This window comes from Notamacropus eugenii, chromosome 1 (assembly GCF_028372415.1).
Source record: "Notamacropus eugenii isolate mMacEug1 chromosome 1, mMacEug1.pri_v2, whole genome shotgun sequence".
In the NCBI taxonomy this organism is placed as follows: Eukaryota; Metazoa; Chordata; class Mammalia; order Diprotodontia; family Macropodidae; genus Notamacropus; species Notamacropus eugenii.
The window spans coordinates 202,082,804-202,106,098 of NC_092872.1; the positions used below are offsets into that span (position 1 = coordinate 202,082,804).

General features: G+C 38.1%; 1 protein-coding gene across 10 annotated transcripts in view; it reads right to left on the bottom strand.

Moving 5' to 3' along the window:
- The window catches only part of FGFR2 (fibroblast growth factor receptor 2), a 115,673-nt gene that overhangs the window by 38,737 nt on the left and 53,641 nt on the right, over positions 1-23,295 (bottom strand). For 6 of the 10 annotated variants that reach the window (XM_072624321.1, XM_072624335.1, XM_072624314.1 and 3 more), the window contains 2 exons: positions 19,680-19,803; positions 2,793-2,983 (listed from right to left, as the gene is read on the bottom strand). In XM_072624321.1, coding sequence (XP_072480422.1) covers positions 2,793-2,983; positions 19,680-19,803 — 315 coding nt within the window. Of the gene's footprint in view, positions 1-1,423; positions 1,572-2,792; positions 2,984-19,679; positions 19,804-23,295 lie in introns of all 10 variants that reach the window. The other 4 variants (XM_072624328.1, XM_072624308.1, XM_072624341.1 and 1 more) reach the window with 1 other exon arrangement.

The following is a 23,295-nucleotide window of genomic DNA, read 5'->3' on the forward strand; positions in this document are numbered from 1 at the left end:
GGTTTGGAGACAGGAACACCTGAGTTTGAAATCTACTTCAGATACTCTTAACTATGGTACCCTACACAAGGCACTTAACTTCCTCAGCTGCTCTTGCCTCATCTGTAAAATGAGAAATAACACTGTGTCACTTGCTTCACATCGCTCTTGGGAGGGTCAAATGAGATGACGTATGGGAAGTGCTTGTGAACCTTATGATTTACATAAACTCCAGTCATTATTATTATTAATAATGATAAAAAGAACATGTACTATGGACTGAAATATAACAAAGACCCAAAGTAGAGCCTCCGAGGCATCCACAGGGTTTGACAAAAGCCTAAAAGTGTGTCTCTAAGTTCAATTAGTTTCTCCTTTGCAATTTTTTCACAGTTACATGACCCTGCAATCTCATGTCATCATAAATTTTGAGCTAGAATGGGACTTAAAGGTCATCTAATGCAACCTCCTCACTTTGCAGACGAGACAAATGACGCCCACAAAGGTTAACTGACTTATCCAAGGTCACACATAGGATTAAGTGTCAGAGCCTGAACCTAGATTCAGATCCCATCTCTGGTACTTATTACCTGTGTGACTTGGGGCAAATCATTTCCCATGTCTAGGCTTCAGTTTTCTCATCTATAAAACAAGGGGGTGAACTAGGTAGCCTGAGGTGCCTTCCAGCTTCCTATCTGTGAGAGAGTGCAAAGAAAAGTTTTCATAGTCAAGGAAAAAATGGTACAATATATGTGAAGTTCTCCAAGAACCATTAAGGCCTAGGTAAACTTCGGCTGTCATCATCATCATCCTCAACTTAAAAAAGCACACGCTTGAAAATTTAGAGTGACAAAACAAAATGGTGGAGAAAAGTTAATGCTCTGTCATCAATAACAGCAAATAGTGAGTAAATCCAATACTTGAAATTGTCTTGAGACTAACTAAAAATACAGAAGTAAATCCCAAAGGACGAAGTCATGAATATCAAACAGCTAAGCAAGAAATCTGTAGGTATTTGACAAACTACAGTCATGTGATTACAAAACTGTCTCCCTAAGGTTGAGACTGAAGAAAAGTCAACCATGATTATGTGCTTCTATTCAAAGGTCTTGGATTCAAGAGCTACTCAGATGTGTTTTTAAATCAACATTTGTGGTGTCAGTGACGGGGGGGAAAATGTAGCATCAATATGACTGACCAGAAAGAAGAGCTTCCAATTGGGGGCTGATGAGAGTGAGGAGCATTATGTTTTGAATAAGTTATTTCAAACAAACTGAACATTGTGGGTATTTTTCCATGGCTGCTGGCATGATCCCAGTTGCATCACCAAAGGAGAATTATTGTAAATGTACCAAGGCCACAAGAGTTATCCTATAAGCTGCCTGCAGTCTCCCAAAGCACCAATTCTCTTCTACATCCAGCTTTCTTTAAAAAACAGTGTTACCTTGTTTATTTGGCAGAACAGTGAGCCAGGCAGACTGGTTAGCCTCCCCTATATAATTGGAGACCTTACAAATATATTCTCCAGCGTCCGCCTCAGTCACATTGTACAGAGTCAGCACTTCTGCATTGGAACTATTAATCCCCGAATGCTAGAACAGACCAATAACATAGGAGAACATTGTAACTACAGTCCAGAAAGGACTTAACTCTCTCTATGGTCCCCACCACCAACAGTCCATTATCAAACTTCATCATTTAGCCTAAACACCAATGTCCAAAAGGCTCTGGTTTTAAGAAAGAATATGTTAAAAAGGGGAAAGGGGAAGGGGAGAGAGACATCTAAACAAGTCTTCTAACTGAATCATGAACATAAAGATGCCAGTGGCTTTGTAATATTCCACCAGCTTTGCTCACCCTTGGCATTACTGGCTGAACAATTCTCATTGGTGGAAACTTTCTTTAAAGAATCTTCCAGTCTAAAGAATAGATGAAAAAAATAAAGTACCTCATTCCTTTCTTTGCAGAGATGGGGGCATTCAGGTATCAAGCATGACATATACTAACAGATTCCATTGCTTTATTGATTAGTTTCACTGAATTACCTTTTTTTCATTGTTTTTCAAATATGATACCTCAATAGGCAGGAAGGGATAAAGGGATATATTTGGAAATCTGTGTGCGGTCAAACAAAAGCTGTCAATAAAATTTTTAAAACTAATCTGCCTAAAGTTCTCTTGGAAGGTGATTCTTTAGAATGATAGTAACTAGGTACAACCTGGTATTCAACAAATCAACAAACATTCATGAAGAGCCTACTGTGTGCAAGATCCTATGATCGGTACTAGACAGAGATACACTTTGTCAGATGATCAAATGATCTGCATTTGTAAGTGTCAACCATTTTTCCTCCTTATGAAGAGACCTATCTATACATGGTGATGTTGCTTCTAAAATGGAGCTTTTGCAGTGATTATACATTATCTATGAGGAATACATAAGGAATAGAGTATTCACAGAAATCTCATCTAAAATAATCTAGAACATTAATTACATTTCTAGACTATTATTTGGAATAGTGTGAGAATGAGTTTCAGGGCTTGAAATAAAGAAGATTAAAGAATAAGGAAAAAACTAGATTTCCTAAAAAAATGACATATAATTAACAGGGATTTAATTCTAAATTCAAAACTCTATTAATAAACATGAGCAGCCATCAGTGTCTTAATTATACTTAATTCCAACTGGTCAAAGATCTAAAGTTCTCTTAGGTTGAAGAGTAAATTAGACTATGTATGTATTTACAAGACCCCTAATACTATAATATTTTCAGGTAAGTGTGGTACGGTTTGGCAGATTCAGAATGTTCTCACCTTCAGAACCTTCAGGTAGGGTAATCCGTCAGGCCCATATTTACTGCCATTCTTTTCCACATGTTTGATCCATTGAATGTGAGGCTGGGCATCACTGTAGACTTTGCAGACAAACTCCACATCACCTCCAACCACTGTAGAAGCATTTGCTGGCAGTCCCGCTTGGAGGATGGGCCGGTGGGGAGAGCGTTCTAAAAGAGGAAAAGTAGAAAGGGGGGTGGGGGAAAGTAGGGTTAGGAGAAAGAAAGAGAAGGGGAAAAAAAGAGAGGGAGGAAAGACGCATAAATAAGCTACGTTGCCAAAAAAACTATTAGTGAACTTGTGCCAGAGGCCTCTAAGTCTGTTGGCTGACTCCTCAGAAATAACGCTACAGACAAAGGTATAACAAAAAGGACACTTCAAAGGAGACCACTGGAGCACTGCACTTGTGTAAAGAATATTCACTTAGAAAATGGGTGAAAAAAACACCCTGTTAAAATTCGGGTTTGCAAGATCATAGGATGAGGTATACACCACCTAATGAGCCTGGGAAAGGGTTTGCTTTTGACGTTTTGACAGAGAAACTGTGATTTCTTTTCTTTTTGTCTGTTTAGTCCGGGGCCAAAAGCCATGAATATGCATGGAGGCAACTCATCAGATAACCCACACCCTGAAGTTAAACCTACCAAGCTGGACATCAGTGGAGACAAAATGAATATGAAGAATGCTATTTCCAAAGACAGTGTTACATTATATATTTATAAGGTGAAAAATAAGTTTCTAAGAAGTGCGACAGCCACATTAGTCAAAATCTCAAATCCTCCCAAGTCCATCTGACATATCCCCTCCCTTGCCTAAATTCACTACAATTCACACTCACCATGGAATCTAGTCCTGACTTCAAGGTTAGAATGCAAGAGACAAGGAGAAATCAATCTTCCAGTGTCTTATAAGTGGCAGTGAAATCAAAAGTGCTGCCGGTTCTGCTTTTCTTGAAGGATGCCTGCCTGAGTAGCATATCAGTAAACCTACATTCCTCACTCCTCCCTCTTGTTCCAAGGGAAAGGGTGTTCCAAAAGGAAGACTAGCTTTGGAAAATTCCCTCAAAATTGAAAAATTCTTGCATAGACCTCAATGGTCCCAAATAATTTTTTTACTAGTTATTTGTCCTAAGGAACCAAACAACTGAGTATAGAGAAGTTCACAAAATTAGATATTACATTAGACTACTCTATATGTATAGTACTGGGAACTACCAGTATGTGTGTCCCACATCCTAGCAATCTATCCATTCATCTCCTCTACCCTAACCAAATTTTGTTGCCATTCAGTTGTTTCAGTAGTGTCTCTTGGTGACCCCATTTGGGGCTTTCTTGGCAAAGATACTGGAATGGTTTGCCATTTGCTTCTCCAGTTCATCTGATGAAAAAGCTGAGGCAAACAGGGTGAGGTGATTTGCCCAGGGTCACACAACTAGTAAGTGTCAGAAACCAGATTTGAACTCAGGAAGATGAGTCCTTCTCACACTAGGCCTAGCACTCTATCCACTGTACCACTAACCATATTATTTAAATGTAAAATTAAGGTCACAGAAACACACAGAACCACACTCTCCCTCTCCACCATAGGTACCAACACCTCTACCTTCCACCTTCCTGATAAAAATTTGGCAAAGGAAAATGAGGAAACCAAGGACACTGCAAAATGTCAAGACTATCACTATGTACTGGTTTCAAAGTAGTTAGCTAAATCCTTAATCCACTGAACCTTTTCATGTTAGGGGCGCCAACAGTAAGCCATCTTTAACAGGATTTTTTTTATGAGTCAAATCATGTGCAAATGAGCTTTTATTACAAAAGTCTACTGCTGACCTCCAAGAACTAAAAATTAGGAGCTGGTGATTACATTTAGCTACCTTTCATTTAAGGATCTCAAACTACTTTGCCAATGTGAAATGTAATTATAGGGATCTCAAAGCACCAAAAAGGTATTCAGTTTATCCGGTCTCACACATAGTAGCTAAGTAAAGAGGTTGAAAGCTCTGATTCTCAGATTTGGAGTATTTCAGAAAATGTACACAGAAAAGTTGGCAATTCCTCTGAAAAATCACCAAAAAGACGCTTGTCTTAGATGGCAAGCTCCCAAAGAAACCATCGTGACATTACTTGTCCTGCACAGCACCCAGCATAGGCACATGCAAATAGTCACTCAGTGAATGCCTGGCAAGTAGGACAATGATCTGTGCATCTTAAAACCTTGGCATCTGTGGAGAATTAAGCCCTTTCATCACTCAGACATGAAGTCTTATAGAATCCTTGGCTGGCCATCCTGCCTAGGTGGTAATGATATAGTTAATCCTCCCTGTTCATTGCTCCTCCTGAGGTTCCCCCCTCACCCCATGACCAAGAGTTTCAGTTGACATGAATTATGAAGATGTCCTCTGCAAGACAAAAAACTGCCCCCTGGCTGGATACCCATACTTCTCCTTTCACAAAGTATGCTCTTCCATGCCTGTCAAATATTAAATCATTTCCGACCCTATTGGCTCTGTTCACATGTGAACCAGCGATCCAGAGCTGAAGGATGCCTGCCTATCAGGTCATTTACTCCATGCTCCTGAAGGTGTTGGGGCAGGTGGGGTAGCTGGTTTCATTTTTCTCTCTCTTTTTGAAGCTAAGTGTTTTAAGTACAGTCAACCCAAATATTTATTTTTGGGAGCAAAGGTTCTAGAAAAGCTTAAATATTCTGAGCCAGATCAACCGAATTTTAAATCAAGTGCCCTTTCTTTAACTTGCTTGTTTCCAATAAATTATTTCACAAGCAAACATTGTGAGTGTAAGAGCAAATAATGATGCTCAATGAACAATGGGATCTTTCATACGGTCCAATATATCTGGCATGCTCCAAACATCTACTGGGAATTTAGTCACTAAAACAGCACTGACAGGTCACTACAAAGCAGCAGTTTTATTTTACTTAGAGTAAACATGCTTGGGTTGTAGCTATTAAGCTATTTCACTACCATACGGGCTATTTTTAAAAACTCAGGAATGGTTCAATATTATTTCATATGTGAATTACGGCATACCAAATATGTTATCCCTTAAAGTCTTATTTCATTTTTCAAACATTCTCACCTTATACAAAATAATATCTAATCCTCTCCCCCAACACACACACACACACACACACACACACACACAATACATACACACACACACACCCTTTCTCACTTCGGGTACAAAAACTGCAAGCATGATCTCTCTTTAATAGAAACCTTACACCATCTCCCAAAACTTATTACAGCTGCCTTCAGTATAAAATGAAACCTTAGAGAATGTTATTTAAAATGTTTTTTAAAAGTCAGTAGGCCTCATGTTTCATTTCTCCACATCAGGCTTTGATTTCCTTTGCAACCTTATTCTCTGCCCTTAAACAAGTCAGAGAATGAGGTCTGAAACATCTTGGAACTGGGCCTAGTATGCCAGCTTCAGCAGAGAAGTGTGTTTCGTTTCTCTCAATCTACCTTCCAGTAATGTCTGTTCAACTCTTCCTTCTCTAAGAAACAGGTTCATGATTTGGATAATCAGGATTTTTTTTTTATCCTTGTTCTAGTTTCTGAAGATATGGGAAGAAAGACAAATGAAAAATTTCATTACTCTCCTACTACTTAATAATTCTACTAAGCAATTAAGTTGGGCTGCCTGCTCACATGGGTCACTGGATGAGACCTAAATGAGGGCTTCCATGGCTAATTCCAGCACCTAGCATAGTGCCCTGAACTCATGGTGCTTAAGAAGTGTAATAATGATAATGAGTCATCACTGGGGTTAATAACATCTTGGATGAAAGGTACTATAGTAGTCAAAAAGGGGGGGGGGAGGGTGAAGAGAGAGAGATTCAAATGAACAAACCATTCAACATTTACTGAGTTCCAGGCATTGAAGCTACAAAGGAAAAAAAAATGAAATAGTCCCTGCCCTCAAAGACCTTAAATTTTGTAGGGATCAATAGCTCCTTGATAAAGGGTTAAGCCAAGTATGATTGCTGATTCAATACTGGTTTTTCTATTTAGTAACAAAATTGCTATTCTATATTTTTAAAATTTTAGTTTCAACAAGCTACAAAAATAATTTACTATTAAATTTATCTTTTTTAAAGAGGGGCCTGAAGAAACAAAAAAAATCAGAAATACTAACAATTGACTCACCTATGATTTTCAGTTTAAAAAAAAATTAATATTCAGAGAACAGTTGCAACTGAACTGCAATGAGCATGAAAACAGTGAGTATATACACCTTTAAAATCATGACTCCTCACTCTTGGGAATTCCAAGTAAAGATCAGCAATTAAAAGAAGTCCAAAAGTGGTAGGTAGCTATCACTAATTGGAGGGCTGGCTGCACTACTGGAATGAAGTCAGTCTGTAGCAGACAGATTGAAGATGTTAAAGGCTCCCTCCTGAGAATGTGGTTTTCTGGGCATTTTGTTTTAGCTGTTGGGAAATTTCATTTTAAGTGAGGGGAAAGCATCTGAAGAGAAAAGTGAAGTATTGTCACTAAATGCCATCAAATTCAAACAGCGTAGAAGGGGAAAATCAACATTGTCTGTTTCATGTCAATGAGTAACAACTGAGAGAGAAAATACCTGAGTGACAAAGGAGACATCTTTATGAACTGACCACTGGAATTGCCCCACATTCCATTCCCACTCAGTACATAATAATATGTTTGCTTCTAACAGTTCCCCGACTTTTGCCATAGCATGGTAAAAGGTCACCCAATGTACACCACAGCAAAGTTGCTTCATGTTTTCAAGGTCAGTAAACACTACACTGCATCCCTGGGACCAGAAGAATAAGGGAGTTCTTAAATTACACCTATAAATTAATCCAGCTCAGGGTAACTAGCTTCCCAGCATACACAGGGCGCCACAGTATTTCTAAAAAGTTAAGCTGCGTTTGTTGGAAAAGAACATTTCAAAAGCTGTGTCCCTGTAACAGAGAAATGCTTAGGGCCACTAATCACATTGAGTTCCCTACATTGATTTGGAAACAGACAAGCTTAATGCTATCAATCATCCATTCGTTTCAATGAGCATGTGTAACATTTCCTGCTTCATCCTCAAATTAAAATCAAAATTTAATTACAGTTCTCTCAAAATGGCAGTTTCTTAGCAACTAAAAGAGATGGAGAGAAAAGAACCTTTCAAGATCGGAGGATAAGTGAAAACAACCTGGATTTTTTTTTTAAGGCTCCACCTAGTTTTCTCTAGGTGGGGGTGGCAGTTGTTTTTGTTGCTGGATAAAGGGCACTAACCCAGTTAGAATTAAGCCTGGCCATTAGCAGAAGGGCTAACAAAGCACTTTGAAGTTTTAAGGAGGCCAATAACCTGCTAAATACCTCATGCTAATTACAATTAGTAGAATGAGTTCATTGCCTTTTCAAAGTTCTGCCTCATGTGCTTAAAGTGGACAAGGGCAGTCTTTCCAGCCTTTCTACCTAAGTGGAACATACTGGGTTCTGGACAAGAAATTTGGGATGGAGGGGAGGGGGGAACAAGAAGAAAAAACGGGAGCAGAAAGGGAGCTTCCGAAAGGGTCAAGGCATGATATATCATCATAATAATGAGAAAATGCATCTCTCTCCCTTTCCTTCCTTGCAGAGGTGGGGGACTATGGGTATGGAACCCTGTACATACCATCAGAGTAAATGGATGTCCCAGTTAGTTTTGCTGAACTGCTCTCCTACCCCCAAGCTTCTCAAATTCTTTTACAAGGGATGGCTCAATGAGTCGAGGAAGAAGAGTAATATATTCAGATTATGTAAAAACAAAAGATATTAATAATTTTTTTCAAAGGAAGATCCATGGGCTAAGTAGCCATCACCTGTATGTTTATTTCAGACAAGATCATCTGGTTCTATTTTTTTTTTTTGGAGGTAATCAGGGTTAAGTGACTTGCTTAAGGTCACACAGCTAGTAAGTGTCTCAGGTTGAATTTGAATTCAGTTTGTCCAGACTCCAGGGCTGGTGTGCTACCTATTGCCCCTTGGTTCTACATTTGAACCATGAATTTCTATGCAAAAGGTCAGGCCATCCAAATACAACCAGAAGAAAACAGTTATTTCTGCAGAGGAGTTTGGTCATGTGGTCCTCTGTCCCACCAGTTCTGGGTTTTAATTTCTGGCTCCCCCTCTTTTTTTAATTCTTTGCTCAAATATTATTTCCTCATTCCCCAAAACTTGGTACTTTTCAACATACCCCTTAACATATACATTCTCAACAGAGATGGCAAAGTCTAAGAGACCCAAGTTAAAGATTCAAGATTGGTTGGGGGGACAGGGGGGGTCAGACAGGGTATGGGCTGATTTTTTTTCCCTGAAAACTAAAGCCTCCAGACCCAAAGTAACCAAATGACTTCTAGGGGCCGCACCACATGAAATGCTAGAAGGAAAACACCACTAATCCTTTTGTGCTTGTTCAATGATGTGCAAAAGCAAAGTGACATGGTGATGGTGTCTCCAGGAGACTGGAAAGAGCTAAGCAGGTGTAGGCAAAGTGCCTCTCCAAATTATCGTCATAAATGATATTCTTTAGTGGGGGATTAAGTAGCTTCTACCAGTTGTATGTCCGTTTGGCTTTTCTTGTGTGAATCATAGAAGGACTACATATGATTTATACCACAAAGGGTTGAAATGCCCCAACCCTATCATCCTTTCCCATACTTCTTTGTTTTGACATTTTTTTAAAAATGATATAAAAATGATAACAAAAGATATAAAAAAAGTTTTAATTATGTAAAAATGATATAAAATATAAAAAAAAGAGCTTGTAGAGCTCTTAATGATCCTCAAGTCTTGCCTGGTTTATGCTGAAAGTCATCTTTTCTTTCATTAAAAAGAGAAGTCAGTGCAAGGACCACTTGAAACTTCATTCAGCAAAAGCAAGAAATACAGAATTCCTTGAACCTTCCCCACACCCAAACGTTGCCCTCCAGATTCGTTTACTAAACAGTGGCTTTCCTCCCCTCTGATGCAAAGTCTTTGCCCACGTTCATTCTCCTCTTCTGACATCCTTCAGGTTCAACTCTGATGTAAAAGTCCGACGTCACTCTGCCCAACCTTCTTCATGAGGAGGGAGCTGCTGATAAACACAGCTGAGACAAGAATGTCCTGGTAACTCAGGAGGCTACAACTCACCATGCCACCTGCTTCTGAAATGAAACATTTTTGAGGAAGGTGGGATTATGGAGTTGGCAGAGTTGTTCCATCCAAGGGAGGGAGAGGCAGAGGGCTGAAAAGCCATTACTTGAATCTAAACACACCCCAAGTTACAAGATGAAAAGTGTTTTTTTCTTTAAAACAATTTGTAAAGAAGAGGCTTAAAATCAAACCACAGAGGCGCCACCGATCATACCCAGCATCATACGACATGAATGTTTTTTTGTATTCAATTCTCTGCTTTCAATACAAGGGAATGACTAATATTCTCAGCACAGCCTATTATTATTAACTGCCACCCTCTGCATTTCTTCACTTTCCCCACTGTAAAAACTACTTTGCTTAAGGAAGACTGGAATGTCTGTCACACTAATCTCTCAGATAACTTGTTTTATCCCTGATACGGCATATGCAGAGGTAAAAGCTTTAAGCACATCTGAGCAAACACAAAATGCCTCCCTTTGGTAAGAGGTGGGAGAAGGAGGAAGCAGGAAGAACAATGAGAGCTTTTTAAGAAAATGATTGAAATGAAAAGGAGGGTAAGGACCTACAAACCCCTTCCCACCCTCCATCACTTTGTGTGTATGGGTTTTTTTGTTGGGGTTTTTTTTCCTGAAGCCAAAATTTGAACCTGAAAACAAACCCTGCCTTTTGTTCTAAAGTCACCTTATTCCCTATGAAATCACCAAGGAAGAATATGGAGTTTGAAACTTTAGGGTTATCTTTGAGTATCCCTCTTCTTCATCTCTAATAAGCAGCCGGTAACTTAGTCCTTCTCTGGGAATAGGATTAGAGGTCTGAGGCTGAAGTATTTCTAACTTATTAAATAAAAAGCTTCAGGGATCTCAGAGTTAATAATCCTGCCTTCTGTCTTCAGGAATTGTGAGGAGACCAAATAAGTCTGGGGAAATTTCATTCCATCACAAAGACCTGCTGATTCTACTTCAACAGTTCTCTCTCCTATCCATCGCCTCCCCCTGTCCCCTCTGCCACCAGCCTAAAAGATCCAGTCTCTCCTTACCATTCACTTGTAATATTGTGCTAATCTCATAATAAATTTTCCTATTGCCACTCACCATTCCACCTTTGCTTAATGATAAACTCCTTGAGTGAAAGCATCATTTTTTATCAGAATTTTCAATCTTCCCTAGTCCATAACATCCAGCTTTTTACAACTTACATGTAATAGATGTTTAGTCAACTGAATTGAAATTCAAGTTTCAAAATATTCACTAGGAAATCTAAAGCTGGTGACTAAAATGGACCTTCTTTGCTGAACTTTCTGGGCCTGACTGAATTATACTGGGCCAGTCAGTCATCACCCTTATATATACTACATTTAATGAGACACATAGCTGGGGTTTTTATTGAGGATGCTATTGTTAAGGTTGTTTCTGTTCTTTTTTTCAGAAAACACAGCAGTTGTTAAGGAAACCATATTTACCTCCTTGCCATGTGAAACCTGAGAGTGTCTCCTCAAATTGTGTATAAGGGTACTGAACCACCAGGTGGTAGTGGGAAACAAATTCTGAGAGAGCATGCATACCTGAATAAAAGTTATTTATCACTCCCAAAAGATATATGAAGGCAATATATGTCTTCAGAAGGTTCTGGGCTTTGGTGGGAGCCTGGGGGCCATGGTGGCAGGAGCAAAGTCTGATTTATTAATGCAGACACCTCTCTTGCACACAAAGAATTCCTACAGACTTCTGTGGTAGTGAGAAGTCTGGAGCAGTCTAACACTGAACCATGACTCACTACCAACTTCCCCATTCTCTCTGCACTGAGAAGCAGAGTGGTGAGGGCACTGAGTTTCTTATATGAGAAGAACCTGGATTTAAGTCATGAGCAAGTTAAAGAATCTTTTTAATTCTCACTTGTTTGACCTGTAAAATGGGGAGAATAATATTTGTGATTCGTAAGTCATGTGTCTAGTGAAAAGAAAGTATTCTGAAGGTGCTGTATATAGTGAGCACCAAAGTGGCAAATTGGACCCATTTATCATTCAGACTCTGCCATGATCCACTGTTTCTCTCTATCCCTATATAAGAGCTCAGTTGTTGAAGCTAAAGCAACCCTGAATCCTGTACCCTAGTATCTCTTCTGTGGCATCAAAGTAAACAAATTAGAAGACAGCTTGCCATGTCATGTTTTCTGTGAAATACCTACGACATATTTTGCAATGGTCCTGAAAAGAAAAATAATTACATCAAAAGAAACTGTAAAACAGCAACATATTTTTACCATGCCTCGTGTTCTAATGGGGGTTGGTTCAATGCCTTCATAGAAACTCTTTTGATTATAAAATTGATAGCCTTAATCAAAATATAGAGTATAAGTGTGTCTATAGGACTTGTGACAAAATGCAGATCTTAGGCTAGAAAGAGACAAGGTTTTTTTTAGACTAGAAGCCTGAAATAGAAATACCTGTTATTCAACAAATTTAACAAACATTTATTAAGTCCTTCATGCTCACCCCATCCCCTTAACTTGAAAACTTGATCGTCATATACAAAAATAAATACGTGACCCATCTCATGAGACATCTACATCCCATGGTTGGGTAGGGCACTGGACTGGAGTCAGGAAGACCTGAGTTCAAATATCTGGTCTCAGATACTTACTAGCTGTGTGATCTTGAATAATTTCACTTAACTTTTGCCAGCCTCAGAGTTTCCATCCATAAACTTATGGGACTTAATAATATCGTCTACCTCCCAGGCTTGTTCTGAAGATCACATGAAATGCTGTTTGTAAAGCACTTTGCAAAACCTAAAACACCATGTAAAAGCTAGCTATTATTATGACCCACTGCTACCATGATTTTACAGCCCTGATAAGGAACTTTTTCTAGGTTTCCTGGATATAACTATCGTTCTTTTCTTTATAGTGAGCTTTTCACAGTGGGAGACAGGACTCTCCAACAAGGCAACCTCTGTTTTGTTTTTTTTAATCAGTATACATTCTGTGACTCTCTAGTTATTTTTAATGTATTTGAAATGCATAACTATAAAGTTATTCTGTTCAACAGCTAAAACCACATAATCACATTCATCATTAGTAAAAAGGAAAACAAAAAGCTATGCCCAGGGGCAGTATGCTACGATGGATGGCAGGACAAGAACCCACTCCTTCATTCCAAGTGACCAAGAAGGAAGGATCCCACTTGTGACAAATTCTATATTCATCAAACCCATCGATTAACTAATAACACTGGGATTCCTTCACTTACTTAAACTAACACAATTTTGATCCTACTCCAAAAAGAAATCCAAAGTTCCCATTTGAAAGTTATGATCTGGGGATATCCCGACTTTAGTAACTGCCCTCCATTTTCCCCCTACAGAAGGACCACACTAAAGTCTTTGTTTTCCTAGGTGAGGCTGCACCGGCACACTGCCCCAAGCACTAAACAATTTGCGTAATTTCTTCTCCCTGTGAGGGTGTTGCCAAAAGTCCAGTGCCAGATGTAAAAATCTACAGTCAGGCTTATCAGTGCTCTGAATAAAAAGCTCTTCATTCTTAACCTAACAAATACCTGAGGGCAAGCATCAGTGCAGATTCCTTCATGCTCTCAGGCTTTGTCCTATCATGTCCAGGGCCCTCAGCACTCAGGTAAATATGTCAAGTTCTAGCATATTTATGTCAAGGGCTAGTCAACAGCCACATACTGGCCTGCCAGCCTGCAAGTTGGGGCTGGCAGTAACGCCTCAGTGAACCTCCACCCAGCCATAAATGAGGCACAGCCTAAGGTATCTATTAAGGCAATGTCTGTCACTTAATAAATCTCTCTCCAGATGAAAATGAATTTCTAGAAAATTAAACTCATACAGGTTGCAAAAATGACTGGCCTTGACAAACCCACTGACTTTGGGCAAAGAAGGTTTTGCTTCCCTCCTTTTTCTTTCCAGGCTTATATGGAACTCAAGAAGGAGGGGAATTCCTTGAAAAGTCACATTATCTTTAGCAGAGTGTGGGGAGAGAAGGAAAGGGAAGGAAAGGAGAGAAGAGGGCAGGGGAAGGGAGGAGAGGACAGGGGAAGGGAGGAGAGGACAGGGGAAGGGAGGGGAGGACAGGGGAAGGGAAGGGAAAGAAAGAAGGGAAGCCCTTAACTCCAAGTCAAAAAAACCTGCTAGTTGCAACAAGCCTTTGTAACAATTCACTAATTGCTTCTTACAGTAATCTATGCTGGTATCAAGGAAGACAGGAGCACCTTTTTCTCATGTTTGTGAAGCAATCTCAGCCAGTTTAAAACAGCAGTCAAAACTTAAAACAAAAAAAAAGGTTGTGGTAGAGTAGAAAGAACATTGGACAGAGACTCTGGAATCCTGTGTCCTCCTCTTGCTCTGCTATTATGTAGCTTGGGTTATTTGTTTCCTTAGCTATAGCACAAGATGTAGGGATTAGATCTTCTAAATTCCTTGTAGTTTTAAAATGGTATCGTCTATCTTAAGGAGTCAAATCCATCTTGAATTAGCAATAACATAATATTATAACATGATATAATATAACACAACATGATACAATATAATATATGATATGATACATGATAGGATTGATGTAATGTAATATAAATTATAATATAACATAATATATTTAATATAATATAATATAAATTGAAGCTGGAAATCACCAGCAGTAGCATGGAGTTTCAAGGATGAATATACATTTTTCGCTAAGAAAATCCAGGTAACTAGGTGATATGGTAGGACAAAGCCTGGGAGCAAGAAGGAATCTCCAGTGAAGTCACTCAGAACCCACTACATATTATACACTATGCTCCACACTAGTGACACAAGTTATGGTCCATAGTCTCAAAGAGATTCTAGTCTAGTAAGGGCGAAAATAAAGATGTTCATAGATAACTATAATACAACCCATGAATGTGAAATCCAGTTATTGCGGCTCCTTTGATTGAATCTAGCAATTGCTATAAAACTGCCTTGTAAAACTTACATGATCATAGAATTTTAGGGTGCAAATGGATCCCATCATCCACTGATCCATCTTGCTGATTTTTTTTTTAACGATGAGGAAAATCAGCCCTAAAGAAATTAAATTACTTGTTCAAGGTATAGCACAATGGATAGTGTGCTGACCAGGAACTCAGGAAGATGAGTTCAAATCCAGCCACCAACACTTACCAGCTATGTAGTAAACTTGACAAGTCACTTGCCCCCTATTTGCCTCAGTTTCCTCATCTGCATAATGGGGATTATAGCACCTACCTCTCAGGGTTTTTATGAGTTTCAAATGAGATAATAATTGTAAAGAAAATGGCACAGTACCTAGAACATAGTAAAGGACTATATGTTATCTAACATTAATAACATTAATATTAGATAACAATATTAATATAATATTATTATATAATAATATTAATAAATATTATTATTATTATTATTACTACTGCTATGTTAGTGACAGAGACCAACAACCTAGAACCTAGGGTTCCTGACTCTCCATGTAGATTGTACAATACATTAGCTGTCTGGCTACAGGAATGATCTGCCACTTCAGACTATAATTATTTCTAAGAACTTCTAAATTATCATAATTTCTAAAACCTGGACTCACAATAATTTCCTTTTATAAGAAAATGGCTGAATAAAGTGATGGTGTCCATTTTAACGAGTCTCAAGTGAGTCTATTAAAAATAATTCTTACAAACTGATCCCTTGTTTTCAACAATGACAGGCCGTTTAATTCCAGGATAGGAGAATGTCACTTAAATTACACAGCTTTTACAGTATATGGTGCTGATGTAAATGCTTTTCCAAGGAAGAAATTCAATAAAAAGATCTCACCCATTCTGATGGCACATGATAACTGAACAGCAAATCTCAGTATCATAGCAACAAAAACAAAACTTAAGGACCATGGCTGAAAACCGGCTGTCATTTTCACTGGGAAAGGGACTTGACCCTTTGTGAAGCAGAGAGGTAGCTGAAAAAGCCATCCCAACATGGGGATGTATTAAATTTGGGCTCTATCCACATGGGCAGAGGGGACCACTGGTAATTGGCTGTTTGAACTGAATCCTTTGTGTTCCCACTTGCTGAGATACTCAGATGACTGCCTGCCAATTCTGAAAGTCTAGATGAGAATATTTAGCTGACTCAATCCTTATTTTATTAGTGCCTCTCAAAGCAATTACTAGGGTTTTGAGCAAAGATGAGAGTATTTCACACCTCCATCTTTACTGAAAACGTCTTATACTCCAGTGACATTTGGCTTCTACATGCAAAGAAGGTTCAAGGTTTGGAAAATTATTTGAGTTGAGTTTTAATGGATATTCCCAACCAGCATTGTGTCATTATTGGCCCATGTTTAGCTGGGACATCTCCCAAGTTTGTGACATCATCAGACCCTTTCTCTACTTTACTCCATAGACTCACAACTCCCTCTACATTACAGCACAGAATTATGCCACAGAATCACATGCTCTTTTCAACAAGACAGATTGCTGTGGATTAACTGAAGTGAACGACCCCCTTATTCAGCAGCCCAAATAAATATAAACCCTAAAACAAGAAGAAATTTCTCAGCCTATCATGAAACAGCTGCCAGAATTTTATGTAAAAAGATGGAGGAAAAAAACCCTTTGAACATTTTACAAAATAATTCAACCTAAAACTTGGCAATGAAGTTTACACAATGGCTGAAGTGAACAGGGTAACATTAACTGGTAACTCCCACGACTAGCCTTGATTTCAATTAACCAAGGACTGGCAGGTTCATGAGAAAGTACAATTTTAAAGAGTTGCTGTCCAATGAATATTTGGCTCCTGTGATACAGTTCAATTTTTTTAAATGGTTGTTATTACAAACCACCTATGAACTTAATGTACATGAGAAATAAACACTTGATTTTCACACCCAGCATATGTTATTAGAATCCAAAGTGGTATAATTCCCAAATTTTCTAATTATTTATTTATTTTACTTCATTCTTTATGCCAAAATAAGCTCTAAGTCATATGCCCTGGGGTAATCTAATTAAATGCTGGTTGTTCCTCTTTCAGCTTGTCAAAATTAAATACCAAATTAAATATTAAATTTGGGATTAAATATTAAATATCAATAAGCCAAGTGCTACACAGATCTCTGGGGGAGAGAGCCTGTGTTTCAAAAATTTGTTCCCCTATCAATACCCAAGTGGTCAAATTCATGTGAAAACAAGTGACATTTCACATTAAGTCTCAGAGCAGCCAAGTAAAAAAAACTAACTATAACTAATGGAGGCTAACTGTAGCCTACCCCACCCCCTTTTTTTAAAACTAATACAAACCACAGGTAACACTTCCACATGATGAAACTCAAGCATGTGTATATGTTGGTTGATATGTGTTGGGGTGGGGGTGGGAGGTCAGAATACACCTGGACAGCATTTTGTATTGATGCATTACCCACTTTGCAAACACAAGCCACATCTGTCTGACCATAGAAACCAACACTATGCACTACAATTTCACTTCAATTCGCCAAACAAACGGTAACAGTAGGCTCTCAGGCCTTGAGCATTGCGAGGGATTTTCTGGTGTGTCTAAAACTATGTCTTTCAGCTTCATTTTCCAATTAGTCTCTGATCACAAGGTCCCAGTGTTCTATGAGGTGGGCTTTCCAAATAGCAGGGGGTGTACTTTGGATTATTTACTATGGGATCACTCCATGGATAGTTAGGTTTAGTAAATATTTATCAACTGCCTACTGCTGAGCATGGTTAAAAAACCAAAATCCTCAATTAAGCATAACTCACTAGCCAGAACCCAAAAATAGCCAAACTTTTTTCTTTCTCTGAAGCAAACAGAAGACAAGCTGCTATCTTAATTTTAATTGTAAAACAACCACAAAATCCTAAAGCGTGTCCTTGTTATTGATAGAAGCCCAGTTTCCTATACCTTCTACCTCTGATAATTAGGACACTGACGGGTTATTCAAGATGAAACTGATCACTAGACTGTACTTCTCAAGATAGAAACTTGTAGTCATACATTTTAGTCACACCAATTTGATTTTCAGAGTTTTCAACAATAGCAAAATTAAAGTAATTTCTGTTTAATCTTCATTTAACCTGCAAGGTGTCTTCATCAGAATTATTCCACAAGGATGTTAGTTAATGAGAGGCAGATGGATTGGGAATCACAAGTAACTATATTTGTACCCTCTCTCTGACACTTAATAGCTATGCAATTATAGGTAAGTTAGTCAACCTCTCTGAGCCTCAGTTTTCTCATACACAGCTTGGGAATAATAATGCCCATAGTCCCTACCTCACAGAGTGGTCATGAAGTTCATATGGGATAATGTTGAGGGCTTTGCAAATTTTAAAATGCAATATAAATAGCAGTTATTATTACCAAAATTTTAGGGAACCATACTATGGGCTATGGTACCAACATATAAAAGTGTGCTTCACTTCAAGCAAATTGCAAGGGTAAGTAGTTGGAGAAGAGAAAAGCAAATATTTAATAACGCAACCTAAGAATTGAATAGCATTGAATGCTGCATCCTTTACAAAGTCTAAGATCCTTTGCATACTAACGCCTCAGTCTTCCAAGCTATTTCTAACAAGTTTGGAGTCCTCCTACAAGATGAGGCAATTGCCTCCATTCATGGAAAGCAATGTTAACCATCACAGCAGACTTTGTGCAGTGAGATGGGCAGTGACCAGGAATCAATCTATACGTGACTTGCAGGTCTGTCACTTCTTGGTCAGGTCACTCACCTTCTAGGACAATGGTTTCCTCATCTATAGAATAAAAAAGTTGAACAAGATTTTGTCCAAGGTTCCTTAGTTCTAAATGAGCAATCCCTAGTTGCTCCTTTCTGATGGTAGGCAAGATTACCAATCATGTTCTAAAATAACTTTAGTCCTAGAGTTAGTGGAGGGAATTTCAGTGGCAACCTCATCCATCAGCTGCTACTACAGTATCTTCCCTTTACTCAAACACAGGTGATATTTCCTTCTGTGGTTACTTCTTTTATTTCACAGTGTACTATACCCTTTACTTCTGTACTATTACTGACATCCGGTAACATTTATCTAGTTAATATCACTTTCCAAACTGTCAGTACCTTTTACTCTACACTCACCTTACACTAGATGACATATGGGAGTTAAGAATAGTCCATGTGGCACATAAAATCTGACTAATCTGGGAATAGGGAATTGTCCAAAAAATCGAAGTAATCTTCTCAAATAAGATGCTATATTTGGAAGTAGTAAAAACTAATCATCTTTCTTTAAACCATGCATAAAACTAAGCATCCTTCATACTTTTAAATTAATCAGACTAGATAAAATGAAAGGTTCTATATAAAATACTCCATTAAAATATTTATGTCAGCATTTTTTTGTGGTAGCCAAGACCTGGAAACAAAATAGATGTCTTTTGATTGGGGAATGTCTAAACAAATTGTGATGAGTGAATGTGATGGAACATTGCTTTATTGAAAGAAATAATGAACATGATCAACACTGAGAAGCATGGAAAGAGTTCTATAAACAGAGGCAAAGTAAAATAGGAAGAGCCAAGAAGGATTGCAACAATGTAAATGAAAAGAACAACAACCATAAAAACAACAGAAATTTCAGAATCTTAAAAGATAATAAAGAAAAAGCTTGGTCTCAAAGAAGAGATACAAGAATGATACAGAGTTATCCATTCAAGTGGTATTGTACTTACCAACCACATCAAGATGGTATGTGTGGTTGATGGATCCATATTCATTTTCAACTACACACGTATAATTCCCTTTGTCAGATGGAACTACACTCTCCATGATAAGACTCCAGTGCTGATTTCGTACCTAAAATAATGAGAATAAAAGTTATTAAAATTCTTAGTAGTGCTTATTATGTGTATTCATACTTCATTGGAAGAAGACCATGCCATCAGAGAAATAATGACAAGACTTGCACTTGACTTTGTTTTTGTTTTGAGTGAGGGAGGGCTGTGTAGGTCACTAGCCTCACTTTTCCTCCAGAGCCATCTGAATCTAGTGACCAGCTATTCATCAGGATGACTAGAGATAACCCAGGATGAGGCAATTGGGGTTAAGTGACTTGCCCAAGATCACACAGCTAGTGAGTATCAAGTGTCTGAGGTAAGATTTGAACTCAGGTCCTCTTGACTCCTACACTGGTGCTCTATCCACTGTACCACCTTCCTGCCCCATTGCATGTTATATCAAAGGAAGGAGGGAAGGAAGGAAGAAAAGAAGGAAGGAAGGAAGGAAGGAAGGAAGGAAGGAAGGAAGGAAGGAAGGAAGGAAGGAAGGAAGGAAGGAAGGAAAGAAGGAAGGAAGGAAGGAAGGAAGGAAGGAAGGAAGGAAGGAAGGAAGGAAGGAAGGAGATATGGAGGATTTTAAATGTTATGCTTACTTTCGAATCAAGTGTGCAGAAATGTGGCAGCTAAAGGATAATCATTAGCACGAATAACAAGTGTTCACTGGGAACTGACACAACTTTAGAATCATTCTATCATTCAATGACTCAGAGCCACAAAAGGGGTAGGCATTTTAACTCATGTAAATGTTTCATGATTAAGCCAAAGGGCATGTGTCTAGGATGCCAAGAACAGATACTTGGCAGATTTGCAATGCAGAATGGTAAAATGGGCTCATAGGTTATGCACTAGATAAATATGTTATGATAGAGCCTGACCATAATAGACATGAACCAAATTCTCTAGCCTAATCTCGCATTAACATGATCAATAAAAGTGGGTTACTACTACTACTGTTATCATTATTAGTCTCTCTCATGTATTTCACACCCAGTTTTCATTAACGTCATTTCTAGCCTGGGCGAGGGTTGCTCATGCATTCCTTCTATTAAGAATGCTCATCACTAGATTTTCACATCTTTCCAGTCCCATCTCAAATGCCATCTTCTTCATGATGATTTCTCTATGTCCCTTAAGCCTAAAGAGATCTGCTCCTTCTCTAAATCTCCTACGTACCCTAGGCTCCTTTTATTGGACTTTCCCATTACGGTTCTCACATTATACTTCTCTGTGTGGATGCCTATAAATACCAAGAGGTTTAGGACTGCAAGATTCAGAGAGCAAGGGAAGGACATAAATAATTGCTGAATGAATAAAATAATAAATTAATAACTAAACACTCTGACTCTATTACTCTTATGATGTCACTGGGATCTATCTAAATAAAAGCTCCCTTCAAGTCTGGATACCTTGGACTTAGGCCCCGGGTTATGCTAAACAGTTCTTAGTTTTACTGCAGGATCTCTTCAGAGATTGTCCTTATGGGTCCTGAGGTCACCAACAATTACACTTTAACAAATCATTGTTGACCTTCCTACTAATCATCTCCAACTTCCAACTGGCTTCTTTAAGACTCTGTAAAGCCCATTTGGGGGAGTGAGTTTTACCCTCCCTGCTAATGAAATAGATGAATTAAATTCACCATATACTTTTAGATATCTGTTACGTGTAAGAGATACCTTGAATTCCAAATATGGGAAAACTAAGCCCCCAAGTACTTTAAGGTTCAAAACCATCTGCTTATATGCTCCCAAAGATATTAAACAGACAAGAAGCTTAAGTTAAAGTAAGTTAGGAGGATTTCTATTCAAAACTTAAAGTGAAATACCTGGAGGAATATTCAGAGTCCATAGGTGGGCTGTGCCAATATAATAAAAATATTCTCAAAGTTAATTTGTAGATTTAATTATATATCAATCAATTAGTAAAGGTACGCTTCATAAAACTAGGTAAAATAATAATAAAATTCATTTAGAATAACAAAAGCTTTAGATTATCAAAGAAGATTGTGAAGAAAGGTAGGAATGAAGTGAGGACCCCAAACTCCTTTAGAAAGCAACAGGCATCAAAGTCATTTGGAACTGGTTAAAAACATAGAAAATTGAATCAATGGAGGAGAATCAGAAACAATGGAACTCAAAAAATTGAAAATATATATTACTCAGAAAAAACCTCCCTATTGATAAGGACTGGACAATCTGGAAAGCAATCTGAGAGAAATTGGGCCTAGACCAACCCGTTACCCCCTATTCCATAAAAAATTAAAAATGTGTATCTGACCATACCATAAAAAAATGAAAGAGAAATATACCTTTTACAGCTTTGGGTAAGAGATGAATTCTTAACCAAGCAAGCAATAGTTCATATTTAAAGATAAAAATAAAATTTAAAGCTCTCTCTTTAAGCAGTTGCCTGGGGGAAAAGAAATACTTGTATCAAGTACCTTTAATAAGAGTTCAGCATTCAAGATATATGGACAAGGAACAGAAATATATGATAAAAAAGCTAATCCTTAATTAGACAAGAAGTCAAAAGATCTGAGCAAACAATTCTCAAGAAAAGAATTTCATATTGCCAGCAATCATAGGAAAGAAAGCTTCAAGTCATTAATAATGAGAGAAATAATCCTGAGTTTTCACTTCCCACCCCATCTGCCAGCAATTTGGCAATATGGACACCCTCATGGATTATTGGTGGAATTGTGAATTAGTACAATTCTAGAAATCAATTTGTAATTACAAAAATTAACTGGCAAAATATTCATAACCTTTGACCCATATTGCTAAGCATATACCTCCCCTCCCCCAGGAGGTGACTAATAAAGTAAAAGTCTCCATATATATTAGAATATTTATGCCAGCACATTTTTTTGTGGTAGCCAAGACCTGGAAACAAAGTACATGTCTACTGCCTGAGGAATGTCTAAACAAATTGTGATAAGTGAATGTAATGGAATATTGCTGTACTAAAAGAAATAATGAACATGATCAGTAATGAGTGGGCAGCTAGGTGGCGCAGCAGATAGAAAGCTGAGCCTGGAGTCAGAAAGACTCATCTTCCTGAGTTCAAATCTGACCTCACTTACTAGCTTATGACCTGGGGCAAGTCACTTAACAAACAGGTTTGCCTCACTTACTCAACTGTAAAATGAGCTGGAGGAAGAAATGAAAAGCCAATCCTGTATCTTTGGCAAGAAAACCCCAAAGCGGGTCACAAAGAGTCAACTACAACTAAAACAACTCAACAATGAAAAACAAAAACCACTGAGAAGCATAGAAGGACATCTATGAACTGATGCAAAGTAAAATATGCAGAGCCAAGTAGGACTGCAACAATGTAAATGGAAGAAACCACAGTCATGAAAACAATCAAAAATGAATCTTGAAAGATAATAAAGAACAACGTTTGCTTCAAAGAAGAGACAAAAGAAGCTATCTCCTTCCACTACAGTGGTTGTGGAGGAGAAGGGGATCATCCATGTTGAACATTACATATAAGGTCAATTATACTGATG